The sequence below is a fragment of the Struthio camelus genome, chromosome 3 (genome assembly GCF_040807025.1).
Source record: "Struthio camelus isolate bStrCam1 chromosome 3, bStrCam1.hap1, whole genome shotgun sequence".
Classification (NCBI taxonomy): Eukaryota; Metazoa; Chordata; class Aves; order Struthioniformes; family Struthionidae; genus Struthio; species Struthio camelus.
This window is the reverse complement of record NC_090944.1, coordinates 24,788,717-24,816,602: the sequence shown is the minus strand read 5'-3', so window position 1 is coordinate 24,816,602 and position 27,886 is coordinate 24,788,717. Positions and strand designations below refer to the sequence as shown.

General features: G+C 40.9%; 1 protein-coding gene across 3 annotated transcripts in view; it reads left to right on the top strand.

The window, feature by feature from the left end:
• Nucleotides 1–9,692: 9,692 nt before the first annotated feature.
• GRHL1 (grainyhead like transcription factor 1) overlaps nucleotides 9,693–27,886 on the top strand; it is a 99,800-nt gene continuing 81,606 nt past the window's right edge. The window contains exons 1-8 of one of the 3 annotated variants that reach the window (XM_068937201.1): nucleotides 9,693–9,808; nucleotides 10,550–10,648; nucleotides 11,171–11,258; nucleotides 13,118–13,215; nucleotides 13,508–13,603; nucleotides 14,228–14,360; nucleotides 16,922–17,078; nucleotides 23,220–23,319. In XM_068937201.1, the coding sequence (XP_068793302.1) occupies nucleotides 9,791–9,808; nucleotides 10,550–10,648; nucleotides 11,171–11,258; nucleotides 13,118–13,215; nucleotides 13,508–13,603; nucleotides 14,228–14,360; nucleotides 16,922–17,078; nucleotides 23,220–23,319 (789 nt within the window). In that variant the 5' untranslated portion in view covers nucleotides 9,693–9,790. Of the gene's footprint in view, nucleotides 9,809–9,942; nucleotides 10,161–10,549; nucleotides 10,649–11,170; nucleotides 11,259–13,117; nucleotides 13,216–13,507; nucleotides 13,604–14,227; nucleotides 14,361–16,921; nucleotides 17,079–23,219; nucleotides 23,320–27,886 lie in introns of those variants that run through there. The other 2 variants (XM_068937202.1, XM_068937203.1) reach the window with 2 other exon arrangements.

Below are 27,886 nucleotides of genomic sequence, written 5' to 3'. Positions count from 1 at the left end.
AAGAGTAGATAACCGTGTCGCCGTTAAACATTTTAGTCTAAAAATTATTTCACTGCATGTTTTTAAAGAAACCATTTCACACAAAAGTTTTTATAATTTTCTCAACATTTCTACTTTTCAGTCTCAAAAAAGTTATACATTTTTGCAATCGCCCCTTCCACCATCCCCCAATTTATTTATTCTAGCTTTCACATACATATTTCTGATTCATCTCTACTTTCCTCATTTCCCTGCCTCTTGAGACAGAAATGCTGATCAGATGGAGTTTTCCTTCTGGACTGAACTTTGCAGGGCTTCTTCTATTTGGAAGACCATCTCCAATCCCTGTCAAAACGCTGTGAGTTAAAGGGGGAAAAAAAACAAACCAACAAACAAACGTTGGAAACACTGCAAAAAAACAGAGCGTGTCTGTAGGAGGAATATATTCCCAGGCTGGGGAAATACTGAATTTTCACAACACTGAAGCAGATAATCTGGAGGAAGATGGAATTTTTTTCCTAGCACTCCCTCCTACAAACAAACACTGCCGAGAAAACAAACTCGTTTAGGGTGAGAGAGGGTTGAATTAAACTGCGGTATCCATTTGTGGTCACCTAAAGCTGCTTCTATGCAGATCCCTTATCTTTGTTTACTGTTCTAAATCACCTAAATGATGTGAGCAATTCTGGGATGGGTGTATGCTGTTTATGCCTTTGCTTGTGATTCCTTGCCCTTGTCCTATGGACGTGGACAAAATGAAAATAAGATTCCTGGCCTGACTTTAAGATCTCCTTCTTCCTTTCTAATGATTGTGAAGCATACTTAGAATACATTAGGATTTTAAAATCGGTAGTAGGATTGATTAGCTTATCCCTTCCCTACCTCGGACATACTCTTGAATTAGCGTGTAGTGTCTTACTTGTCTGGCTAAAATGAAGAAATGGAATAAAGATTGTGAAGGCATCATTAATTTGGGCACGTGGCCTTTTCACCACACATTACATTCACGTGAGAAAGAAAGCATTTATTTGGTTATCACTGAAAAAAAGCTCTAGGTGAAACCAAGCCCCAAATCCACGGTCCATGAGATCACACTCATACCTTCAAGTACCACCCATTAAGTGAAGGTGACTTTATTGCACAGCTATGTGCTGGCTTTTCCTCCAGGCGAGGGTGGGATCCCTGGAGCTTTCTGTGGGTCGTAGATTTGCATCCCACCTCTGGTTCAAAGTCTTTTTGGAGGAGATCTCATCCCAAGAGGCCTTCTAGGTAGGTAGCGCATCTAGGGAAATAGAAAGACTATTTTTTAAAAACACTAGAGCCAACAAAAAATGTTGAAAAGATAACACAAGAAATGGGGACTGTAAGTGGATTCATTATTTATAAGTTTTTAATGTGCCAGGACAGTAAAAGCAGGTATAAGTAAACGTAAAAAAAAAAAAAACACACACACACATACACAACAGGGAAAATGAAAAAAAAAAAAAAACCTTAGTGCAATAATAAGCAAAATAATGCACCGCAGGATTATGCACTGATCTAACTAAGAGAAATTATGGCGTACAGATCTACACATCCGGCTGCAATTGGTGACAATGATACTCCTCTATCTCCCTAGGGTGAGCTAAGGCTAAATACATTAATCTGCGATAAGTCCTACAGTATAGATACACATACACCTAGCCCAAGTCATTGTTCAGAGGGCATGATCCAAAATCCACTGAAATGAGTGAAAATCTTTCTACTGTCTTTAACGGGTTTTGGATGGGATCTTGAAATTTACATTTTAATGAGCACCCAAATAATTTTATGTTAAAAAACAGGAAAACAACTAGTGCAGGAACACAACAAATAATTTTAACTAGGCCACCAGATGGACAATCTTCAGTTGTAATTATATCACTATCCTCAAGTAGAGACTGTATCATTTAAAAACTAAAAAAGACTGAAGATGAAATATATCAATAAACTGAATAAAAACAGAGCATGAGTCACCCCTAGTTTTTCTCTCTTCATTCTCATTGCACAAAATCTCTATTAAAAAGAGGCTTCAGCATTTTTCTCCTGTTTATAACACTCAATCCCTTTGTTGCTGATAAATGCATAACCTTAAACAAAAGGTTTTCTAGAGCTGTACAGTGCTGCAATTTAATCCACTATATAAAAACAGTTCGTCAAGAACTCAGTTCATCGTCTCAGTTACATCTCAGTTCTGTTCAGGGCCTATTATAAAGCAATCATAACTACTTTTTATAGCCCTCCTCTAGAAAAATAGTCAATGCACTGCATGGGTTCCTAGAAACTTAACTGCATTTTTCAGTTAAGTGTTTTCAATTTGTTTGAACGTTGTAGTTAGAACAGCAAGTACATACTTTGAAACTCCCTTTTGAAATGCTGCAGTCCCGCATGAGTATTAATGACAAAAACTATAAGAAAAATTGTTTATTGTGGTAGGAATAGAAATCGAGAAAGGATGTGTTAATTTTTATTGTTGTTTAAGGGTACGTTAAATACAGTTTTTAGTTCAATTTATTTTGCTGAACATTTACTTTTCCAAGACCATGCATAATTTAGATTAACATTTATCAATTATCCTTTGTAACCTTGAATATACAAGTCAGCTTTGAGGAGTACTGCATCCTGGGTAAGGTGATCCTACTAGTTCTTCTGGATTCTCCTGAATCCTACTGGATTCTCCTTTTGACAGAGGCAACTTGGAAAGGCCAGATTTGAGTGCAAAGCTTGGGACTGTTCTCCTACCTGACTCCTTTATCTCTGTGTATTCAAATATAGAATCCATGATCATGCTTTTTGGGACAAATGTTGGAAACCTGCTCCTAGCAGGATCCATGGAAGGATGGAATGAAAAGGTGCATTTTTAAAGGAGATTTATATTTTTTGAAAACCCGAAAAGAAGCTGTTGATTCCTTGCTATAACCTCATTCTGTATGTTTCTATGCATGTTGTACTACTATCACATGCCACTTTAGAGATGATTACACTTTAATTACGCGAAAAAAAATTAAACCAATCTGAAGCGGCCATTGAAGATACCAACAGATATCTGCTCTTTACCAAAACAACATTTCAACAAAAGGAAAAACTGAACTGCATTATGCATAAAGGATATTTTGGGTTTGTCTGTTAAGGTTTTGCCTAAAAAGAACGGTTTCTCATGCTGGTTTCACTGTGTACACATTGTGGCATGGTTTGGAATATTAATTATTGTTTGGTTAATAGGGACTTTGAATGTGGTATATTTTTTGAATGTAATTTAACTTAGGGCTCTGCTAGTGTGTAATTAATTTTAAAAGATTCTGCTGCTGAAACTTAGCTGGCTGGAAAATGGGTAAAAAGCATGCAAGACTGCTCAGTATTCTAGTCTCGTTCTGAACTCTGTTGTGTCACAATTTAATAACCAGTCTCATCACCAGCTGATTACCAGCATGCCCATTTTCCTCGACAGTAGCATCTCTACCACCTGGATAATGGCTCTAATAGCACAATTCCATTTTTGTGTGTGTGTCTCTTTAGATATTTAATGACTACGACTTAGGCAGACTTTTAAAATGCGTGTTTATATAAAACACATTCTTAAGACATACCTAATGACACCATGCTGAAAATAAAGATAGTGTTGCATTAAGGTACTGAGGAAAATAAAAGATCCCTTTGTTGGTAAAATTATATGCTGGTTTCCACATGCTGGTACTGACAAGCAGCTGAGATGAGCAGCGTTCATCATGAGAAATGATGGGAGAGAAATGGTAAAAAAGCCTTCTGTAGTGCCTATTGCGACCTCAGGGTTTTTTTAACAGGCCCAGGACTACTCATTACTTCTATGCAGGAACAATGAGCAGTGAATACTTTTAGTTATGGATGACGCCCATCTTTGCTATTTCCCAGGTCACAGAGCATCGGGCAGTATTTGGGCCCTGGCGGGCCTAGCTGTTGATGTTAACAAATGACTGCAGGAGAAAGCAAGTCTGTTAGAGAAATCTACAGTAATGACTCCAAAACTGTTGAGGACTTAATTAGTTACACAATAAAAAGTGTTTCTAGGCCCATGAACTTAAAAAAAAAAAAAAACACCACTAGGTGTTAGCAGAATATAATTAATGCACTACTGTGCTTTCCTGGCTTTGCCACTTTCTGCATTTTGCTTTCAGTCTTACATTCCTGCTTTCCACTGCCCACATGTATTCTTCTTTGCTGCCTAGTTTTAATCAACAGAGGAGCTGTGTGATACACTGTGCATTTATTGAATATGCACAAGCATGTACATACTCACCAGACTAACAACCTACAGAACTCTTTTAGATTTGAATTCCTGGCTGTGAGTGGTTGTCATATTACTTTGAACCCCTTAAGGAATCCCAGCTCCACAAGGTGGCTCTCTATTCCTTGAAAAATGCTACTGCATCTGTCTATTATAACACTTCCGAAAATTATCTTTGGGGCTACACAGAAGCACAGTGCTATAGTGGAACTCCATATCCCCTTTAGCGGGCTTTGCAGTTTGCTTACAGTAAAGCTGGAAACTAGACAAAATCTGATACAATTAAAAGTATTATAACTTGAAGGAATGTTTCATGTTAGCTGTTTAATAAAATATTAGAAAGGAGAAAATAAAAGCATTGTACATGCCTGGGATGTGAAATGGGACATTCACACTCCCACTCTCTGCTCTGTTCATTTGAATTGCAGCTGCTAAGACCACTTTGTTTTCTAGACCTGTCCTACCCCTGCTCTGTATATCTGAAGGACCACATTAGCATAGTCGCCAAGGGCTGGCAAGTACAATTTCTGCTAATATGGACAGACAGAAAGCAGCCTGGTGCCACTACTGCATCTCAGGAGAAGGTGGCCAAAGCTCAGAACGAGGTCTGTACTTGCTCGCCGCTCCAGCCAGGTCTCCAGCGTCTCTAGGCAGACCTCCCAAATAACTTCTTCGCCGACCACAAGCTAGCATGGTTTCAGGTCCTGTGAGGCTACATCTAGAGACTTTTACCTTCTAGAACAGCTCATTTGAATGTGAGATCCTTCCCTGTAGCCTGTGTCTCCACAGCTAGTTGGATGATCCCAGGTTCCCAGCTCCCCACAGTGGGGCAAGTCACATGTGAAACTGGAGCACTGTGGCACGTGTCATGTGCCCGCGTGAGACGGGCCAGACTGCAGCACGTGTGCAAAGCAGAAGTTGATGGTATGAATCCCATATTCAGTGCAATAAGTCTGCCCTACCTCCTGCGTGCAGTACTGCCACTTTTGGCTATCAAAAATCCAGCTTCATGCTGCTACCTATGAGTGGCTTAAGAAAACCTGAGTAATCTTTGAAGAAGATGTTACCTGCTTTCTGTCGCTTGAGATGGTCAGGGGCCTATTTTCAGTTTTTTCACACTGGGGTAGAAATGTACTTAAAAATAAAATTTGAGAGCTGAAGCTGTAAAATAAACACTTAAGATCACAAGGCAATGCCGGGTGTGCCTAAGCTGTAACATTAAATTCAAGCTTCTTGCCTCTTCCTTCAAAGCTCTGCTCAGTTCAGCCCCTCCCTAGTTATCCTCCCCTGTTGAGCTTGCTACAACCCCTGCTCTCTGCTGCTGTTCCCACCTTCCTGTTCTCATGTTAGCTTCTTGCACAACTGTCTCTCTGTGGCTTTCTCTCCTCTGCAGTTCTGCTTGGTACAGCTTTTCCCCTTGACCTTTTCCATATTGCAGTCTCTGTTACAGATTGCTTAGAGTGAATCCATCTGGTTTGGCTAAAAGCACCTATTTCTTGTTTTCCTAATTTTCCTTTGTTTTCTTTAAACATGAGTTGTTCCACGGAGAGACTTCCCTTTTTTAAAGGTATAAAAATCAAACCGTAGGTGTTAATAACTATGCCGATTTTTCTATAAACTAGATTTTGATAGATCTGCCCACTGTTAATCTTCATAATCCTTAGAGCAGTTGAGATTGCTCTTCTGCTCTAACCTTCCTGCAGTAGGTATCTGACAAGCAGCAAAGTTTATGTTGGAGTCTTCGAAGAATCTCTGTTAAAGAAGTTCATGTCCTGGAACCAATATAGTTTCATGTGCTGTAGCCTGAGGGACAGGCTAAGGGAAATGTCATTCAATGCGCATTTTGTGCTTTCTCACATGCAGAAAATCTGCAGTCAAGAACTAGAAATGCGATACCAGCAATGGAACCCAGTTCATTACAAATTCAAATCAATGGAAACAACAGGACATATTATTTATCTAAGCCTTGAATCAATCTGACTACTATGCATAATGATCTTAATTAGAAAAGTGAGCTGAAGCAGGAAGACAGTCTGTCTCCTAGCTTTGAAATTATCATACCCCTATCAGTATGCTTGGGTAACTTGTAATTAGGGACAAAGGTTACACATAATTTTATGTGCTGAAAAACCGGTTTTATACGTGTCATTTCAAAAAAAATTTAAGAAAGATAGATGACTTGCTACCCCCATGGCGCTTTGAATTTTTGCTAATACATTACTAGTCTGCACTAATTACTTGATGGACTTAAGAAATACTAAAACAAGCTTTGCATTTATATAGAGTCCCAAATACTAATACATAAGTGGTAATATCAATATCAATGTTTGTATAACTTTCCTTTGTGGATCTCAAATTACCTTCCAAGGCTTAGTTGTTTTTTATATCTCTAGTTCACCTTCATGGAAAATGCAGCTCAGGAAGGTTAAGTGGGTTGTCCAAACCCCAAGAAAGTGCTTGCCCGTTCAAAACTTTACTGGCATGTTACATCAGCCTATAATTACAGTAGTACAGCTCCCTACATAGTTGGTCATACTTTTCTTGTTTATCTTCAACTGCTATCACTGAAAATGAAGGCTTCTAGTTTTGACAAATTGGCAAAGCCATACAATTCAGCTTTCTTTGCAATATTTTTGATCAGCTCTAATTAGAAAAAAAAGTCCTAACTCCAAGGTCCCACCTTACCAGAGCAGTAATTGCCTTGCTTAATTTAATAAGTTCTTCAGCCTCAGTAAATCCACTGAGCAGGCCCATTGCTATTCGCAGTGTGAAGTCATACATGAAAACAGCTCTTGGTAGGATCAATACCTTATCTTCCAAACTACAACATAAGTCTTCCTGTTTTATCATAGATGTAGTTACTCTGATTTTTTTCAAGATAGTATTTCATCTTAGAAATTCATTAGAAAAAGATCAAACTCTTTCCATCAAATGAAATGGCCATGCTTTCCCAGAATAGTATTTTCACAAACAAAAAATATGGAAATCAAAATCGCAAGTAGGATCTGTTTCATCAAAGTATTAGCTACATTTCTATGAGGTTGACAATCACCTTTTTAGCATGTCAGGAATTACATTCATAATTCTCTTTAATGGGTGTTACAATGTTCATCCCACACTGAAAAAAGATCACAGCTGGTATGAGTAATAACTTTTTTTCTTGAATATAATGAGTTCCCCTCTAGCTCTGTACATATCCTCCAACTTCAATGCAACCACAGCTGTCAAGGGAGCCTCACCTCTCTCTATGCATATTTTAGCTTTAATTTTTTCCCATGCTTTCACTTAGTGGACTTCTTTTTTTAAAGGACCTAAACCTGTTCTCCACTTTTGTGGGCAAATTCATTGCAATCACAGTTCTCAGTGTTTAGACATCTTTAAACATTATTATTAGCATACAAGAAATCAGAGGCCTGCATCAAGATCTGGAGGTTTGGGGTTTTTTTTAATTGAAAGTGGATTTGAAATCATAGTTTCCCTCATTCAAGGATCTCCAAGCACTTTACACAGCTAAATGAATTCTTATAGTCTCCTTTAGTGAGAGGAAGAACAGTGCCCCTTTCAGCAGCTTCAGCGCAGCCTCGGTGCCAGCAACGCACGCGTATCCGGCAGCATGAGTCCACGGCGCCGCAGGAGCTCCGTGGGGAGGGACACGGCAGTTTAGGGGTGGAGGAGCCTGTGTCCTCTCCCGTCCCTGTGTCCCCTCCGTGGCAAAGGACCCCACGTCCCCTCAGCATCTGAGCGCCCCCTGTCCCCTCAGACTTTGAGCGCCCCGTGTCCCCTCAGCAGCAAATTGCCGCGTGCTGCCTCAGTGTCCCACAACCCCGCAGTGTTTGAGGGCCACGTGTGCCCTCAGTGGCGAAGCCCCCCACGTCCCCTCAGTGGGGAAGTGCCCCACATCCCCTCAGTGTCTGAGCCCCCTCGTGCCCTCAGTGGTGAAGACTCCCACGTCCCCTCAGTGTCTCAGCGCCCCCGTGCCCTCAGTGGTGAAGCCCCCCACGTCCCCTCAGTGTCTGAGCCCCCTCGTGCCCTCAGTGGCGAAGCCCCCCACGTCCCCTCAGTGTCTGAGCCCCCTCGTGCCCTCAGTGGCGAAGACTCCCATGTCCCCTCAGTGTCTGAGCCCCCTCGTGCCCTCAGTGGCGAAGCCCCCCACGTCCCCTCAGTGTCTGAGCCCCCTCGTGCCCTCAGTGGCGAAGCCCCCACGTCCCCTCAGTGTCTGAGCCCCCTCGTGCCCTCAGTGGCGAAGCCCCCACGTCCCCTCAGTGTCTGAGCCCCCTCGTGCCCTCAGTGGCGAAGCCCCCCACGTCCCCTCAGTGTCTGAGCCCCCTCGTGCCCTCAGTGGCGAAGCCCCCCACGTCCCCTCAGTGTCTGAGCCCCCTCGTGCCCTCAGTGGCGAAGCCCCCACGTCCCCTCAGTGTCTGAGCCCCCTCGTGCCCTCAGTGGCGAAGCCCCCCACGTCCCCTCAGTGTCTGAGCCCCCTCGTGCCCTCAGTGGCGAAGCCCCCCACGTCCCCTCAGTGTCTGAGCCCCCTCGTGCCCTCAGTGGCGAAGCCCCCCACGTCCCCTCAGTGTCTGAGCCCCCTCGTGCCCTCAGTGGCGAAGCCCCCCACGTCCCCTCAGTGTCTGAGCCCCCTCGTGCCCTCAGTGGCGAAGCCCCCACGTCCCCTCAGTGTCTGAGCCCCCTCGTGCCCTCAGTGGCGAAGCCCCCCACGTCCCCTCAGTGTCTGAGCCCCCTCGTGCCCTCAGTGGCGAAGCCCCCCACGTCCCCTCAGTGTCTGAGCCCCCTCGTGCCCTCAGTGGCGAAGCCCCCACGTCCCCTCAGTGTCTGAGCCCCCTCGTGCCCTCAGTGGCGAAGCCCCCACGTCCCCTCAGTGTCTGAGCCCCCTCGTGCCCTCAGTGGCGAAGCCCCCACGTCCCCTCAGTGTCTGAGCCCCCTCGTGCCCTCAGTGGCGAAGCCCCCCACGTCCCCTCAGTGTCTGAGCCCCCTCGTGCCCTCAGTGGCGAAGCCCCCACGTCCCCTCAGTGTCTGAGCCCCCTCGTGCCCTCAGTGGCGAAGCCCCCCACGTCCCCTCAGTGTCTGAGCCCCCTCGTGCCCTCAGTGGCGAAGCCCCCACGTCCCCTCAGTGTCTGAGCCCCCTCGTGCCCTCAGTGGCGAAGCCCCCACGTCCCCTCAGTGTCTCAGCGCCCCCGTGCCCTCAGTGGTGAAGCCCCCCACGTCCCCTCAGTGTCTGAGCCCCCTCGTGCCCTCAGTGGCGAAGCCCCCCACGTCCCCTCAGTGGTGTCTGACGCCCCATGTCCCCTCCCTCGGGGCCATGCCACCCCGGCTGGCGGCCCTCAGGCGAGGGGAGCTGGGCGGCGTGGCGCCGGGCCACAGCGCTGTCAGGCGCGGGGGGCACCTGCCCCCACGGCGAGGCGAGGCGCGGGCGGGCGGCGCGGCCGGCCCGGAACGCGAGCGCCAGGGCTGCTGTTTCCCGGGGGCGGCCCGGCGCGGCGCGCTCGGCGGCGTTGCCCTGGCGGAGGCTGCGGGGCCGGCATGGAGGAGGAGGCCGCGGTGCGGGGCGGACGGGCAGCTCCGGGGCAAGGGAGCGGTGGGGGCGGCGGCTGGTTTCGCTGGGCTGGAGGAGGCCGGCGGAGCGCGGCGGCGTCGCGGCCGTGCCGTGCCCGCGGCGGGGCCGGCCCCGGGCCGAGCGCTGGCGCTGCCCCGCGGCGGCGGCTGCGCTGCCTGCTCTGAATTTGGCCGCCAGAGCCGTTCCCCAGGCCCCCGGCCCCGGAATCAGCTGCCCCTTCCCGAAGCCGCTTGCCTAGGGTGCTTTTAGCAAACGTTTGTCCTGTTGGCTTCCCTCTTTTCTCCTCCCGACGTTCGGGAGAGCATCGTTTCTCTGAGTAGTCTCCCCTTTTCCTGGGTATGTCTCTGCCCTTACTTGTGCACGCCGTCTTCCCTTGCACGCCCGTCTTGCTCTTCTGGAAACATGCTACTTTCATCTCCCGCCTCCTCTTGTCTCTTCTAGTTCTGATCTTTTTTAACGTCATATGTTTTAGGTGTAGGTTGTTATTCCCCTTATGCTCGCGTACACCAAAGCTGATGTTTGTCAGCTAAAGAAGTTATTTGTTCTCTTATCTGTAGCTGATAGCGAAAGCTATGAGTACTTGTTATATGGTTACAGCTAACATAAGGGGGCAGAAATATTCTGTTCTGTAAATAATCTCAAAAGCTGTGCAGTAGCCCGGTAATAGTGTTATTGGTTCAACTTGAACATATATGAAACTCTTTTTTTTTTTTTTTTCCTTTTAGGAAGATTATCATGAACGCTGCGTACAGTGTTCAGAAGTAAACTGGGGAGTCACTGATGGCGGCAGATTTTATTGCAGAACTTGCCACAATGTTATAGAGGTAAAAAGCTGCTGTCTTTGGGAAGGGTATTTCTGTTTCGTTGTTTCTTGGTTTTGAGAAAATGTTAGATTTTCTCCTTGGCATTAAAAATTGAAGGCAGTATTGCCAACGTCCCACTGTCATGCTTTACTTAATGCTATTTAGAAGTACTGTTCCTTCAAATCATAATTTATAGCAACTAATTCAGAAAACTCACAACCTTTAAAAGTGCTAGCTTAAAGCAGTGTGTTACTGTAGCTCGGGTGCCACTGTGCGCTGTAGATGCATGAGAAGTGGTGCATGGGTATTGCTGCGCTTTGCAGCAGTGCTCGTGTAGACAAACCCTGATGCACGTCACTTGTCTGTCTGGGATGGTAGCTCTCCATTTTTGCTTTTCCTGAATAGAAGGTTCAGAATGTCTTGGGAACTTCTCTGGTTTTAGATTTTCATATCTTAACAAGTTCCTCCGTTGTTGTATGATGGGGCAGTCTGTGCACGTTAGGCCTGGCCTTTTCCTTGCTGAGATACGTTACTGTTTTGCAGAGAACTAGAGAAGTTGTAAATACTGATGTTATTTCTAACACAAGAGTCCAGACCATCTCCAAAGGTTTAAGAAAGCAGGAAAAAACTGGTATGTATATACTTCTCTCTGTTTTGCATAAGAATGGCTGTAGTGGGTCAGATCGAAGGTTCACCTCGCAGGTTATCTCTTAGCCAAAAGTAGATAGCCAGGAAAGACTGTAAGAACAGAAACATAGTACATCCCCCTAAACGCTGCCATCACCTTCAGCAGTCCAACTTCAGTGTCTTCCTGAGTGGCAGATGACCTCTGGGAACTTGGTGGTGTTTTTTCCATTGAACATAACTATATGATACCTTTCATCATTTTGATTTGTGTGAGCCCATAGTCATTGAAGATATCTGTGGCATTCATTCAGTTGTGGTGATGGCTTTAATTCTTCCTTGCGATGACTGTAAACAGGAAAGTTGTCTGTGCTCATAGGTGAGGTATAACAGTGGTCTGGCTCTTAGAGTATGTCTGGCTTGTGTTACAGGTACTTGGCGCTGTAGCCAATGCATAAGCCTACATGAAAGAGCTTTCATGTAGTTATAGTAGCTAAATGTTACTTCTTTCATCCAGAGTCACTTCCATGCTTTTTATTTCATGATTAAGAAGAATAGTAGTGATTACATATGATAATATGCCGTAAGGATGTTACGGTAAGGCTGCTTCTGAAACTACATATATTGAGATGGCTGGATAGATGTTTTAGTGCTGTGGTCACTTCCCTCGAAAAAGCAAAAATAAATTACAATGGTAAATAAAACGTGGGGATACCTTTGTCTCTGTGGTATGCTGACATACCTTCACTGTACTGTGGTGACGGTAGAATACTGCGTTCCTTTGGAAAGAACAACTGTGGGGAAGTGAAGGAAGGAGTGAAAAGGAGAACAACCTTAACAGCTCCACCTGTTTTTATCCTGTCTTGCTCCTAAAGTCTGAGCCTTCTACTATTTCTTGCTTTTTTACTTCTCTGTTAGAGATGTCATTAGCCATCCCTTAGGCTTCCTACAAAAGAAATCCTTAGCTTCATGCAGTCCCTTCTGTGAGTGCAGTTACATTATACTCTCACAGCTTATTTTCCTACATGCATAGGAGTAAGCAAGATTTACAGTAAACACTTAAAGCCAACAGTATTAAAGCACAACAGAAACTTTGGGCAGATAAGCTTTAAGATAGTGAGGTCCAAGTGGAGTTAGTAAAGCAGACGTTTGCGATACATGGTAAAGAAAGAGGATGTTTTATTATCTAATAGTCAGTTGGAAGGAAACATAATGAAGTATAGGTGTGATGGGAAGGAAAAGAAAGTTGAGAAACGCAGAGAAAACTTGTAAGACCAAAAAGCCTGTAGAAAGGAGCTGTATATATGGAGAGCTAAAGGTGGAGAGTACATGCAACACAGTCTGAGGTGCTAATGAGTAGACTGGAGCAGGCCCGTTCTATATGGGATTCATGTTGTTCCGAGCTTTGCTAGAAGCTCGGAATGTCAGAACAGGTTTCGTTTATTTAAATGTGTATAATTCTGTGGGAGAGAATGGTGAAGAACACGGTGATATTGCTTGTTTTTTGCCTGACTCGCCACTGTGATGTGTTCCAGTTTTCTGTGCTGGGGATGGGAGAGAAATGATAATATTTCCTTTTTCTATGACAGTTTTTCAGTAATTTTAAAGCTAGTCACGTAACTACTCTCCACTGGATTACAAGTGCCACATTAGAAATTATAGTGAAATATGTTATTCTTGGGAAATGTGTGGAGAACAGCTCTTGTTCAGTAGTTTTATTTAAGATCATTTAGCCTATTTAACATAGCTGGACTTTGCTCCAAGGATCTGAAATTATTAAATACAGAGCTACATCTTAGTCCTAGTACTAAGACAACAAAATATTAAAAACCGATCAACCAAACAAATTTGGCTTCTCTTTCTTAGATGAAGGCTGGGAATGGTATGTTTGTGAAGGCTTTCAGTTTGTACTCAAGAAACAAGCAGAAGCTTTGGAAGCATTAGGAGCGTGTCCACAAATGAAGGTATGTAGACTTCAGGGTAAGATCTACACACTGTGAGTGTGTAACAGCGAGCGTTATTTTAAAAGACTGTGATTTTTAAAGTGGGTCAAGTAACTCCCTGTTTAAAAACTTTAAGCATATGAAAACAAACTTAGTTTCCCTGGTAACTTTAAACAGAGTTTGCAAATCGCAGTTAATAAAATTGAAGCCAGAACATTTTTCAGATTCCTGAATTGTAAATTATAATCTGTTCTCTCAGAAATTAATGAACTTGTATACTTTGGACTAATCACTGTCTACTTACATTTATCAGGATGAAATTCTGTGCAATTTTTGGAGGCGCTATCTTCAGAAGAGTCAACAAGCGTATTGTAACAGACCAGCTGGAGAAGCTATCAAAGTATTATCAGTAAGTGAAAAGCTCAAATCCTGTGAGCAGTTGCGTGTTTTTTAAACAGCGACAACAGAAATCTTTGTTCAAGCTATATATCTAACTTGCACTAATGTCGCTCCCGTATGTCTTTTAAACTGGATTCCAAGTATCTATTTTATTTTTTCCCATTTTTAAGAAAAAAGATACTTCTCTGAATATGGAAAATTGCTTATTTTAAAAATACTGCTTTGTTCTGGCATAGGTAGACAGTACTGCCCTCTGAATAGATGGAGCAGAAATTGTAATACAAAAGCTGTCATCAACTATCATTGTTTATCCCCACTCTCCACTCTCCTCAACTTACTCCTTGAGTTTTCGTCAATATTTGATTCTATATATTGTCTGCTTTCAGGTGACTATAGCAGATTGGAGTGCGACATGAACACTAGGGATCTTTCTCACCTTGAGAAATCGTTTAAAAATAAGAATGTATTTTGCAGGATTTCTTTACCTATTGGTGGTTGATAGGGCAAGTAAAAGCATGAACAGTTCCGATTTAAACTTCATTGACTGTTGATCTTAGAGGTACAGTACTTGGCTTCTTCAGATTAAAACAGCCAATAACACTAGATAATACTATGACATATTTACACAAAACAGGGATGCGATAGCAGTACGGATGTGGATAGTGAACCAGAGAGACCTAGCCTTCTTCACTTGTTATCTTTCTCTGAAAGTGATGGAGATCTATTGACTGATTGCAGCTTTGGCTCATCAACTGGCAAAGTCTCAGGTAGGAGCAATGAGATGAAATATCTAGAAATCACTTTTGTGTAGTTATATATATTTTAAATGTATTCATATAATATGCATTGGAAGAATTTGTTGACCTGTTGTTGGAAAGTGTAGAGTTTTCAGTCCTACTTGCCACTAGAGTACTTTATATGCTACCCGAAGTAGAAGACACCTTCCCCCCCCACCCCAAGGAGATAGTTGTTGAACAGGGCCTGCAAATCCAATGGGAAATGCAGGAGGAAGTTCTGTTTTATAACAAGATTGCTCCATGCCTCCTATTTGGAGTGAGGAAAAAGGTTCAAAAATGGAGACACAAATTTCTATGAACATGATGCAAGCGCTTTTCATCCTTATATTATTCTACTAAAATGAAAAGATTTTCTGGTGAAGGATTGCTGCGTGCTCATATACATAATCAGTACTTGGGTATTATGCAAGTATATATTATATCAAGGAGAAAGAATGTAGTAAAAAAAATTAGTGAAACTATTCCACTGATTTTTTTCTTTTCCCTTTTTGAAGTCTATAGCAACTCCTTTCTTCCTTGGTGCTTGTTTGCATCTTATAGTTGTGTTTCTAAGAGTTTTAGAGTAGAGAGGTAGTCTTTAGATAGGAAGTAATTTGATACTTTTTTCTTAGTCTCTTGTTTCAGAGATTGAATTCAGCTTTAAGTAGTCATACCTATTTCACTAAAAGCCCTTGAAATGGATAAGAGCTCAGTCAAACTGAAAGTGCATTTTGGAGAAATTAGACAAACATAGCAATTGTGTTATATAGTGAAATTTGACACAAGTAATTCTAGATTGATGTTTCAGTCAACCGTAAATTATTGTGAAGATTCATAGATCTCTTCTGTGCCGTTTTTACTGAGTTGTTATTGCTACACACAGGAAACCTTAACACCCTCCTTTTTTTTTTCCCCCCTGTGAAGAGGCTTGTCTACTGTGCAATCATTTTTTGTTATTTTTGGGTAGTGATGATAGCAAATTCCACTGAGTATAGCATGGAGATACTGCTAGAGAAGCCTATGAAACAACTGAAATCATTAGACGTGTGTATTTCTGTGTTGTCACGCCTTGAATAAGCTGGAAGAAGTAAGTGAAATTGCGTGCCATCATTGAGGCCACAAATATAATGAGGATTATTTTAAACTGGGTCAAATGTGGAATTATAATCAGGAAGCTTCATTCATGAAGTTGCCTTTAAGCACATGTGTACATATAAGAGGTGAAACTGTTGACGGAGCGGATTAACTGCTTTTATTCTCCCAGCACCCCTATAGACAGGAGCGGTTGTTCTGGGATGCTCTCATAGTCTATACCACGTGTACGGTTGAGATGGTGCCTTTAATCTCTTGCAGTGTCCCTACTGACCAGTGCTTTTGAAGCCGGTAGGTGGCATCAAAGACCAATTGTGGCTCAGGAAGGCAATATTTATAGCTGTGTCTTCATAGTGGGTGCCAGTGGATGCCAGATCTCTTAACCACGAAGCCAGGAGCTCCCAGCACAACCACGGACCTGCCAGGCTCTGTGAGCTGCAGCTTTTTTTGTGGGCTGCAGATCCCAGCTGGGGAATTGGCCCTCCATGCTCCTGGTTTAACAGGTGAACAGTCACTGGTTAAACAGAGTGAGAAATCCTCTGCAGAATCAATGCTGATATTTGGCACTCGTGTGCTTTATATACAAAATGTTGTCATTTGTCCTGGTTCATGATGTAGGGAAGAGAGACTTCTTCCTTCCTTCCTTCCCTGACCTCCCAGGTTTCGCTGCTGAAAAGGTTTCTAACTCAGGAATCACCCCCCTATACTAAACTTCTTGTTTCTGCTTTTCTCAGTTTTTAGCGATTCATCTCAGTAAGAAAATAGGCTAGTTTTTTTTCTTTTCACTCTCTTTACAATTTGCTGCATTTGTATTTTGAAGGTGTTTTGTTCTCTTTGAATTTCAACTTTTTTAAAACAATACATACTTTTCTGTGGTTAGAGAATATATGGCAGGTGGATATACAGTATCCTTACTGCAATAAAATTTCTGCAGTGTAAATCATGCTCTCTTTAGGTTCTTACTGTGCTAAAGTTTAAAACTCAGTACTTGGGAACTATTACATTCTGTGTTTTAATCCTCAACTCTGAGGTGTTAATTTAGGTATATCCCTCTTTATCTCCTTGTTCCTCAAATAGAAAATAGTATTTGCAGCTCATACCTGCTGTAGGTTATGTGTTTTATAGGAATTAACAGCTTTCTGGAATTCCAAGGTAACGTGCAGGTCCCCCTGAAAGATCTGTTTTGATGGGTTCCAGAGTGAGTTTCGCTTCTTCATATAATCCAGGATCCTAGTTAAGCGAGGTAGCAGTTCATGAATTCGTCGTCTTATATCTTGGTAGAAGAACAAATTTGAAAGTTAAGCTATTTAACACACTAACCCAAAGTAGTGATTTGAAAATTTTACAACTGGCTAAGCAAGCTTCTGTGTATGTTTCTTTATATTATTTTCTGCATAGCATGTATCATATGTATATTATATCAAACACCTTTTTTCTTTTCTTTTTATAATAAACCAAAGAAAGCACCTCCGTCTGCTCTGGATCAGTAGATGGCAGCTTGCATTTAATGAAGAACCAAAAGGACAAACTGAGGATGTCAATGCCAATGACCCTTTCATTTTGTTACATGGCATTACTCTGGCTGAGAGAACCAATGACGTTATCTGATCTCTTAAGGTATGAATAGTCCCTAGTGAAATATTTGTTGCTTTTATAAATAATAAGCTTCGTTTAAAATTTGATCTTTATCTTTGCCCTCTTACTAATATGCACAGTAATAGTGAGATAGATAGTTGCTAACTGTAGTTAGTTATGTTTTCTGTGACAGAAGAATTTGTGCAACTGCTTTTTGAGACCTTCTGAATAATGATACTCCCTTTTAACAAGTGTTGAAATACTGGATAGTTCTAAAAGATGGGGAAATTTTTTTTTTGTTTTGTTTCCCCCCCCCCCAAATTTAAGGAACTGGAAGACTTAAGTAACTTTTAACTGTTGGTTACAGTCTGAATGTCAGACTTGGACAAAATAAAGGAAACACTGATTCAAGATTGAGTTGATATGGCAGAATTCGGTTCTTTCTAAAACAACTAAAGATGAAAAAAAACAAGGCAACAAGGACATGCCCCCACCCCATGATGCATATAACTGGTATTGCTGCTGAATGTTTGGCTCATATAAGGGAAGTTTACCCCAAGCCTGATCTTCCTTGAAGACCTCTCTGCCTCTGGAGCCCCGTTTCCTCCTCCTCCTCCCCCTTTTCTCTAATTACAACTTTGTGTAAGTTTTCTGAGAATAGTGGGTATTGAAGGCCCCTCTTTTTCCAAGTACTTTTAAGAACAGGGAGGTTTGTATGTCTTAAGTACAGCAGTTAATGCTAGCTAACTTATTTCTATGAAAAAAAAACATTTTTAACCCTTTGATTTAACTGTAGGGCGCTGCTGTTACCTTCATCAATCAGAATTGCAGTGTTGCATATTTGGATATGCTGTTGTTGTATAAACGGTACTTGTAAAATGTTTGGCCTAAAATGCTGGAGCATTTGAAGTTCAAACTAGCACCCTGCGATACAAAAGTAGATATTGAGCAGATGAAGAAATACTAGAACTCAACAGTAGTTTACTAGGACAAGATTTATTGCTGATTAATACATCCTCAGGAATGCAGGAATTGGAGCTGTCATAGCCTACTTTGTATTTTATCAATTATTAGGAAATAAATAAATCATGTCTGATAATGTTTGTATATGGCAAAAATTGAAGTAATAAATGACAGTTATTGGGCAGGGCAAATGGTACACAAAATGCATAATTTAATATCCTGTTCTTGGATTACTGTACCTTGGAAACTAAACTGTCTCTGGAAAGCATTTAGGGGTCATACTATGCAAGTACACGTTCAGGAACTCCTGTCTTACCCTTTTTTTAAAAAAAAAAAACAAAAAAAAAACACAGCACAATAGTCTCAAAGTCCACAGTTATAGGAACAGGCCAATAATTAGAAGGCTTGTGTTCATTGCATATTAAATGGTATATTGTTGCATTCAGCATTTTAGGATTGGAGAGTGCAAAAAAAGATGATTTAGAACCTGGAGAACTTCCTTGATACTGATATCTTCAGAGTTCAGCACGCTTATGTAGAAAGATTTAGGGGAAATGTGAAAACAGCAAAAAAACCTGAAAAAGGGAGATAAAAATCAGGTACTAAAAGTCCAGCAGAGAAAGGCATAATCAGAAACCCATAATTGGAAATTGAGGCAAGATGATTTGAATGAGAAACAAGGCACGTGTCTTTTACCCTAAGAATAATTTAAATATCAGAGCCAATTACCAAGGGAATTGGTGTATTTGCCTTCTTTTCCTCTGTTAGAAGGAACTCCTTCCTCTCTAGAAGATATCGTTTGATCAGATACAATTTATGGGTTCAATACTTGTATAAGTGGACAAACTCTGTGGGGAATCAGAATGAGCCAGTGGCTTTAAAGGCACTGAGCTTATGAATTGAATTAAATGCAGAAAGTGATGTTTAAAAGGATGTTATTTGTGTTGCAAAGTTTTACAATGATACGATAGTTATAGAAGACTGTCATTACATTATCATGCTTCCCTCCCTACCTTTGAGGTCTGTGCCTTTCACAAGTTTGATGAAGAAGGGGGAAGAATTTTAAGTTGCATGTACTACCCTAAAACTCTTGTTTTCTAACTCCTGAATAGTTAAGTTTAAAAATGAGACTGTTAACATTTTTGCATGTATTAAAATGCACAGATCAAAACAGCAACAGACCAGAGATGAAAACGATGCAGAGAAAATATTAAATATTCAGCATTACCTCTTAAATCTTTATAGGCAAATTATTTTATTTAAACCACCTGAATTACAGTTGTGCTTAAAGTTCTGCCTTGTTTTTACCTTGGTTTGCTTGGTGTTCTCCCAAGCCTGAAGTCAGCTGACTGCTGCCTCTCCCTTGTGATACATGCTTAGGCACCCTGGGAGGGCAGTCTGCCAGCTTTTAAAGGATTTACGACACCAAAAATATTCTCCTCCTTGCTATTTGACACACTTAGCAGAAAACACTACAATTAGCTCATCTGAAAGGGATGGTTTGTTTTAAAACAAATATTTTTAACAAGCTGCTGCTCAAGTCTACACAACGCATTAAATCCTTTCCCACTGTGAATGAACTGACGATATTTAGTGTGCTGTATATTATTTACCTAAATAATAAATAAAATTGTTGGTTTGTGGAAAAGGTTTCAAGATGCTGGACTTTGTGGGGCTGTGAGCTAATGCTGTTGTTCAGATGAGGTGATACCTTGCAATGCTGGCAAGACTAAACTTGTAATCAGTTTGTGACACTGCTGTGTGGCTTTAATACGTGCATCATTTCCTTGTCGTATGCATAGGACTAAGGTTTTTTCATACTGGGACCTGACTAAGGTACGCTGCTGCCATAATTAAAAGAACATGGACTGTGTACTTTATCTGTCTTTCAAGTTTTTAAGTCCTTCAGTGATACCGCATAGTGTTAGAAGTTTTTTGATCATCTGTCAGTTCAGTGGAGGGTTTGGGAGAGTGAGCAGTAGGTAGAAACTGTTCTGAAAAGCTATTCCAAATCTGGGAGTTTGAGAGTAAACATTAACCTGAATCATCAGCACATTTTATTCAAAACAGAGCATTTATAACGTTTTGTGTGTTTTTTTAGAACGTGAAACCAACTTTAACTTGAGAGAGCAGCGCACTTTTTTTTGTATGGAGACAGTAATTTCAGGCTAGGAAAGATGTCGTTACTGGGTTTCTTGGACCACTTACAATGCTTTGACTTGACACAGTCAAGTTAGTGAAAACTTCCCTTTTTTAAGGGGGTTTATGGGCACTGCTTGCCTCTTGCAGTGTAAGGATGTGGTTCTGCGTTCAGTTCAAGCTGATCTGTGTTTGTGTCGCTATGGTCTCACGGAAGCATTCCTTCCCTTTCTCTTGCGCTGGCTACTAGCATTTATCCAGCCTCCGTGAATTAGTCAAAAGAAGTAAATCTGCAGAAAACTGATATTGTAAAAGGCTAATATCTGCAGAAGACTAATGTTGCAGTTTAATTCGCTTTGCTGCGGTTCCTTTCCAGCTTGTGCTAGCGGTAGTGTCCTTGCAGTCAGCTGAGTCGGAAATTTATCTGGTTGAAAACAAACCCTGGAAAACAAAAGGCCAGTTTTCAGGCTAATCCTCTGGCTGAGAAGTCACGCAAGTGCTTTTGTCAGCAAGGGAGGAGACCAGAGTTTGTGGCAGAGGATAGAAGGGAGGCTGGGATTTCCCAGCACAGCAGCAGCTAGCTGGGAGGGTGGCTTAGCTGCAAGCACCACCCCACCCTGAGGTCCTCGTTGTTTGTCCTCTTCCAGCTGTTGCTGTGCTGGCTCAGAAGGTTGTGACTCTCAGTGTTTTGGTGCCACCTCTTCAGATCTGACACCTAATCGTTTATGTGATTGCTCTTTAACGTATGTCAGTCAGAGCTCATAATCAGCTGTGCCAGTAATGGCTCACTGCTGCTGAAAGGCAAAGGTCTTGCTTCCCTTTCTTCTGTCTTCCTGGCTATGCCATGCATCCCCTACCCTCTGCTACCTCCAGCACTTGTTAGACCCTTCTGCGAGCCCATTCAATTTGTTAAAATGACAGGAAACAGCATCATCTCTTTTTTGCTATAGGGTAGTCTTCTGCTTTTGCAAATTAAATTGATTTGTGGAGGAGGATGGTAAGTAACAGGAGCACACAGCCATGCCAGGAAGAGGGTAAGAGGGAAGTAAGCCTAGTTATGTCAAGCTTTTAGGTTGGCTCAATTCATTTTGTGAAAGCATACCTCCAGTTTAAATTCTTTCATTTGTCACAACTGACCTTGACTAAAATGAGCTAAGGAGCTGCCATGCAAGCTGCTCAGCTAGCAAACATGGCAGGATGGCAAAGACGAGCAACTGCTGCTGGCTTTGGATGAGAGCTCACCAAATAGGTGAACCAGTGCACATCTCCAGCTGGGATGGGGAATTGCTGTTTACACTAATTGAGAAAGCTACTGTAAACATTTCATTATCAAAAAATGTACATCTCAGAGTTTGTGATAAAATGACACTACAAGATCCTTTCTTATCTCTTCATTTAAGAAACCAATGCGCAGATCTTCAGACTAAAAGGTTTTGGGTGAAGTGATCTTTTCAGATTGTTGAAATCGTTGCAAGTGCTGGGTTAATTCTGGTTGAGAAATGGTTTTGAGTGAGAATGTACTTTTCATTTTAATACTACTTCAGATTCTTTTTTTTTTTTAATTAAATGGAAAATCCAGTTAAAAACATTTTCAAACAAATTTAAGGAGTAAGCATAACCTTCTCTTGCAGTAACTGGTCTTTATAAATAGAGTCTTAGCCAGCTTTCACACATACACGCTAAATAACGTGCAGCAAGTGCGTGCTTAAGATACTGTCCTGAGAAACAGAAGGTGGGTTTGTAAATTGGCTTAGGCTCAGGAGGGAGATGAATCCTCTTCAACTTTGGATACTCTTAACTGTGAAGACATTGTTCTGCCTTATTTTTTGTTCTTTTTTCTCCAGAAATGTTTTGAATCAAAGTGACTGACTGCTGTGCTTTATAATGAGCTCTGTGCTTCTGTTTATGGACCCGACTAGCGATACAAGTGTTTAGATCCCACCCCACCTTGGGAGCAGATGTAAAACCAAGCTTTACAAACAGGAGGAACCCAGGAGGGACATGCAGAGTTTGTAGGTCCAGAAGTTGCTAGTCTCCATAGCAAGACTGGAGGGATACTGTGCAGAAGACACAGGTGGCAGGGGAGAAAGTTGTTTTCAAATCTGTAACATTATTTAAAGAGCAGGGTATTCTCTGTTGAAGTGTATTTTTTTTTTCCTGGTTTAATTTAGTATTTTAATAAAACTGTTTTGGAGAAGAGGAGACAGGAAGGCAGTTCTACCTTAATCCTGTGGGAGACCACTAATATGCTTTAGTCTGGAATGAGAGTAGTGTCTAGTTCCTTGTGAGGATGCCTTCTTGTTCAGTGCTTGCTTTGCCTGATGCGAATGTCATCTAAGATGTTAGATAAGAGCAGGGGTTTTGAATGGTAATTTTTTTTTTTATTAGTAGCTGTCGTTAAATCCCATCATGGAGATATGAAAAAGTCAAGAAAAATCTAAAGCATTACTACCAGTCTCTTAGCAAAGCCAGGTTTTAACTAAAAATGCATTATGTGGGTGCAAATACAAAATAAATTATTTTGTATTTATTAGTATACAAAATCATTTCTATTTATACTTAAAGAATACATTTTCATCAGAAGGCAGAATTTAATTAAGAGGGTTCAGTTCTGCGTCCATGCTGATGATTCTGTGACTTTCTTCCCAACCCCGTTATCTGACTCCTCTAAAGGAAAGTGTGTGTTTAATTTTTAAAATTTGACTTTAAGCTTTCGATGTTGAAAGAAAAATTCCATACCGTTCTAAGGAGGCTTTAAGTAATTTCAAAAATGCAATGGATGACGAATGTACAGAACAAGGTGTATGTAAGTGTGTTGATTGTAAGCTTAGTGCTATAATGTTATCATTTGTCAATCATATCTAAGCTTGATTTTAAAGGCTTACTGAACTGAATGATTGAGCTGGTTTTCATGGTAATGGAACATTTAGGGTTGTGTAACTTCAGATAGAATTGCTTGTGCAGTTTAATGTTGGTGTTGCATCAAATCTGAAATTAATATGTTTTATGTAGTAATTTTAGAATAAGCATGCTTTTGTCATGCTAAATACTATATTGATTTGCTCTTCATTTTTTATGCAGGTTTGTTGTTGAAGGTCACATTCCATATTTGAATGTTTTTCAATGTTTTCCAGAGAAGATGAAATTATATGGACTTGATCTGAAGATCTTTTGTGTAGAGGTAAATTTTTGCTTTTATTAAAGGGAAAGATTTAAAAGAAAGAGAGAGCGCAACTAGTTATCTTGTAGTACAATGACCAAAAAATTAAAAATTCTAACACATTGATTAGATCTATTTTTATGTTGTAAAGTTCGTGTTTCACGTTATTGGAGCCTGTGCAGAAACCAGCCCACTCAGTGAGTTGGTATGCCTTAATCTTTAACCAGTGTTTATTATGCTGATTATCTAAGTTAAAACAAAATCAATAAGTACTTGTGATTTAAAAAAAAAAAAAAAGATATTCAGAACGAGCTCTTGGAAAATTGGTGAGTAGAATTTGGCTTCATACTCTGTCAGGGCAATATGCTATCTTTTTTGGTGCTTATTTAAAGTATCTCTTGAATTTGTTTATATTTGCTTATTTTGGTAAATTATGTTTTAGATACTGTGTCTCATTCCGTTTCTTGCTGTACTGGTTGAAATAGATTAAACCTGAAATCCGCATAAAGAGTTATGGATCTTCTAGAAGCTAAATGATGTTGGACAGTGTTGAGTACAATGTAAATCATCTCTTATTTAGGGTTGTTATGTATTTTGGTCATGGTCGCCCATAGGTATTTGTGCTCCAGAAAAAGAAGTTAATTATGCATTTTTGAGGTATGCAAATAGAATGTTAGCTTTTAAGACGAGAAAGCAGCAATTCTGCTAGCGTGAAAAGCTACATTTTGATCTGCCATAAGGTGCTCAAGCCCTCGGTGATAGCGATGTGAGTAATGTTGCTATTCTGAAATGCATAGCTTGCATTCAACAGATGGTTAGTTGTTCAAAAGATAACCTTTAGGGTTTTTTGTTTTTTTGTTTTCTTATGTGTTTATGTATTTTTTTTGTTTTGCCTAGATAAATAATAATGTTAACCTCAACTTTTAAAAATCAGGACATATAATTAAAGCCTCCTGATTTCTTTCTATGTCTTAGACCTTTTCTTAATAGAAAAGGTGCATCAAGTTGAAATGCAGATACAGACTTCTCAGCGAGTTGTCCTAGGCCTTTTTATTTATTTGTTTACATATATTCTCTGTCTCTCTGTCTTTCTCTGCCTCCATCTCTTGGAGATACCTTTACCTCCCAAAAGTGGTTTCACAGAACCCATATTTTAGGCTGACCAAGTAACAATATGCCTCACCCTACAAAGCACACACTAAAATTTTCGTATGAATTACAGCCATAAAACTTGTACCACGCACCACCGAAAGTGGGAGATCGGATTGAAAGAGAGGAGATGTAAATTGTCCTTGCAGGAGCCTACTGCTTTCTTATGTGGTGGAACTGTTTTTGGCATGCAGAACGATATGGCAGCTGCTGATGAAGTTGATTTCGTCGGTCCTTTTTAGCTTGCTTTCTCCCAGAGCTGCGGGTTTGGATTACCCAATTACCCCTCCATAAGCACATTTCCGCTATTGACTGTGTAGTGCCCTGACCTGGGAGTTGTACTGCACAGCTTCACAGTTTGAGAACCATGACCTGACCACGTTAGTCTAGTTTCACCTTTTATATAAAAAGAGGGAGTATACCCACTTCACTTTCCCTCCTACACACACGCATAGCATATACACACTTTCTTTTTTTGCAAACTGGAAGAAAACTATCATTTCCTCTGACATTTTTTGTTTTAACATTACTTACGATGAGTTACTGTCTCGTGTGATCTGCTGTTTAGCTTATAGGCGGTTGCATCTCTTTTAAAAGCCGAATTTGTGTAACTTTTGTTTTCCGCACAAAGTCACTGTCTGTGATACTGAAACCCTTCCCCTCCACGTGTAAGTGCATATACATACTAATATGTCCAGAAATAATGTTTGTTTTTCATTCTCATGTTCTTAATACTTATAATATGTGCGAGTGTGTATAGGTAAGCAGGTCACTCCCATGGGTGTTGGGCAACTTGGTTTACCAAAGTATTGAAGATAAGAAACATGTCGTTTTGGAGTATGTGCTGTGTGGATCAGGATAGGGGTAATCTCATAAATATGTTTCAGATCATTTTCTTTTGAAAAGCTTCTGGAATAGTCTCCTTTTTTGATTCACAGGTGTCTGGACTTGTGAAAGAACAAAATGTGTGACTTCTGTGAAGTTCTCTTCTTTCATTCTCTCCTCCAACATGAAAATAACTCCTTTCTACTTAAACTTTTTTTTTTTTTTTTAAGTTGAGGGGGGACTAGGAGAAAGTTGAGCATGGTTGCGAATATTACAAGATGGTTGTTAGATTTCTGTTCAGGAAGTGTCCACCAGCCTGCCCTGGAAGACAAAAGGAATACATATTTACCAAATTCACTTTGCTGCTTCCTTTCTGCCCAGCTGTCCTGGAGTGTAGTCATGGAATGGCCTCCCTGTATGACTTTCTTTTATTTTTCAGCGGAGAATTGGGTAACTGCAGAATCCTAGGTCTGTCTAAAACCTTCTTGTCTTCTGAGAGAGCCAATGAGTACTTTAATTTCTGTAATATTTATAGAAATGTTGATATACCTTTGCAATGGAGTATCTTCCATTGCAAAGTCTCTATATCTTTAAAACATATTTTTTGTTTTTAGAATCTGATTTTATTCCTCTCTGCCTTCTCCTACTTATTTTTATAATCCATTGAGTATTGTTGCCTACAACAGGCAACAGGAAATGTGTTGATTTAGACAGCTTGAGTTTCTTGCAACATGAGGAAATTAATATCCAGCTTACTTTTTGGTTGTCTTAATATGCATTATTCTTTTTGTTTCCTTTTATGCATCCTAGCCCCAACTTACCTTTATTAACGGACGCGCTAGTCAGTTTGAATTCTGCTCTGTATTATTTACCTACTTCTGTTCCCTAATCGTCTTGGTTTCTTAATGGCTCTTACAGTTATTCCTCAGGTTATTTTTCAGGTTTCCATGATACAGAAATTCCTTCTAGGCTTCCAAAGAAGTATTAGCATCTTCCTTACCTTTGCCTGTGGACAATTCTTGAGTGCAGCCTGGTAAAGTGGCAGCAATATGTTGTGTTTGTCAGAAATTAGCACCGTGGACAGGAGGAGGGAGAAGACTCCTGAAACTCAGCAGCATGTTTCAGGATTTTCTCCCCTTTCTCCTGCCTTTACAGTTGCTTGCTATATTATACTAAACTGATAAGATTTACTCTACCCTTACCAGAATTTTTTTCCTTACAGTACACCTTTTCTTCCTCTTTTTTTTTTTTTTTTTAATATTTCACTCCACGCATTGTTTTTCTTTATATGATGCTTCCTCTTGCATTTTTCCTTTCTTTTGGTTCAGGCTCACTGAATTTATGTAGCGTATCTGTAGTCCTGTGACCCTGGCCTGCAGCCCTCTCTTTTGTCCCCCTGATACCGGGCTCGCTCTTTCAAGGTTAATAGCTTATCATTCTACGTTAAAGTGACACCTGTTATTGTCTGTGTCAGATTTGGCCTGGAATTCTGGGCAGAATTTTAACTCCTCGTACTCCATTATGATGTGATGTTGGCTTTGATAGGGAAAAGGGCAAGTCTGAAGAGAAATCCCCACGTGTATTTACTGCCATAAGAAAAGGCATAGTTCATCCAGGGTCTTTCTTTTCTTTGAAGTAGCATCTGATAAATGTTGAAACAGGTATTATATGTATTTCTAAAGAAAGACTGGAGAACTCTTTAGCTCTTTTCAGAAAGTTCTTCTTTTGTTCAGAATATTTTGTTCCGAGTATGATGGGTTTTTTCTTTTTTTTTTCTTTTTTTTTTTTTTTTTGAGCTGGAGGAGTATATCTGGCGCACTCATGCGTGCACACTCTCTCTAGCTTTGGTTATTAAATTTCTTTCCACTTTAACTCAGGAGTGAAGGGCTGCTTTGAACATTGATAGATGATTTCCCTTCTCTACACTGTCTGGAAGGCCTCTAATTCTTCTTATTTTTTTCTCTTACAGTTTTCTATAGCTTGGACTTTCTTTTTGTTTTTTCCTCCATTTCATTCTTTACCTTATTTTGTTTGGTTTTTTTTTTTGCTTAATTTTATTCCTAGCAGCAGTTTTGTATCCATATTTCTCTCTCAATAATCCTTCCACCAGCCTTTTTTCTCTATCAGCTCGAATCAAATCTCACTTTTATTGAGGATTTTAGAGATCTGATTTCTGAGATGAATTTGCCAAGATTTTCTCTGCTATCAGGAGCAGTTCTGTTTTGCTCCTATGTTTTGTGCACTTTGTTTCCCAGCGGAGCAGCTATCTCTGAATCTTGAGTGTTGTTATGAGTTACTGTCTTTCACTGAATTTGTCTAGTAACTTTTTTTGATTTGGGCCCCTTACAACAGCTAGCTAGTCTATAAAGAAGAAAAAGCTTTTCCGAGCAGCAGCGTTTGTAGGTTGTGCTGTCGTCTCTGTTGGCGTTGAAGCTTCAGGTTCTCCTCTTATGCCCTTATGAAGGTTGCCTGCCTGACAGGGTATTTTTAGCTTCCATTTTTCCCATTGTCATTGTATTATTTTGTTCAGGACCCACGCCAAGCTAATTATTCTGTAGTTCCTGAATCTTCCCTTTTTGCATTTTTTTTTTTTAATACTAATGTTGAGAGTCCT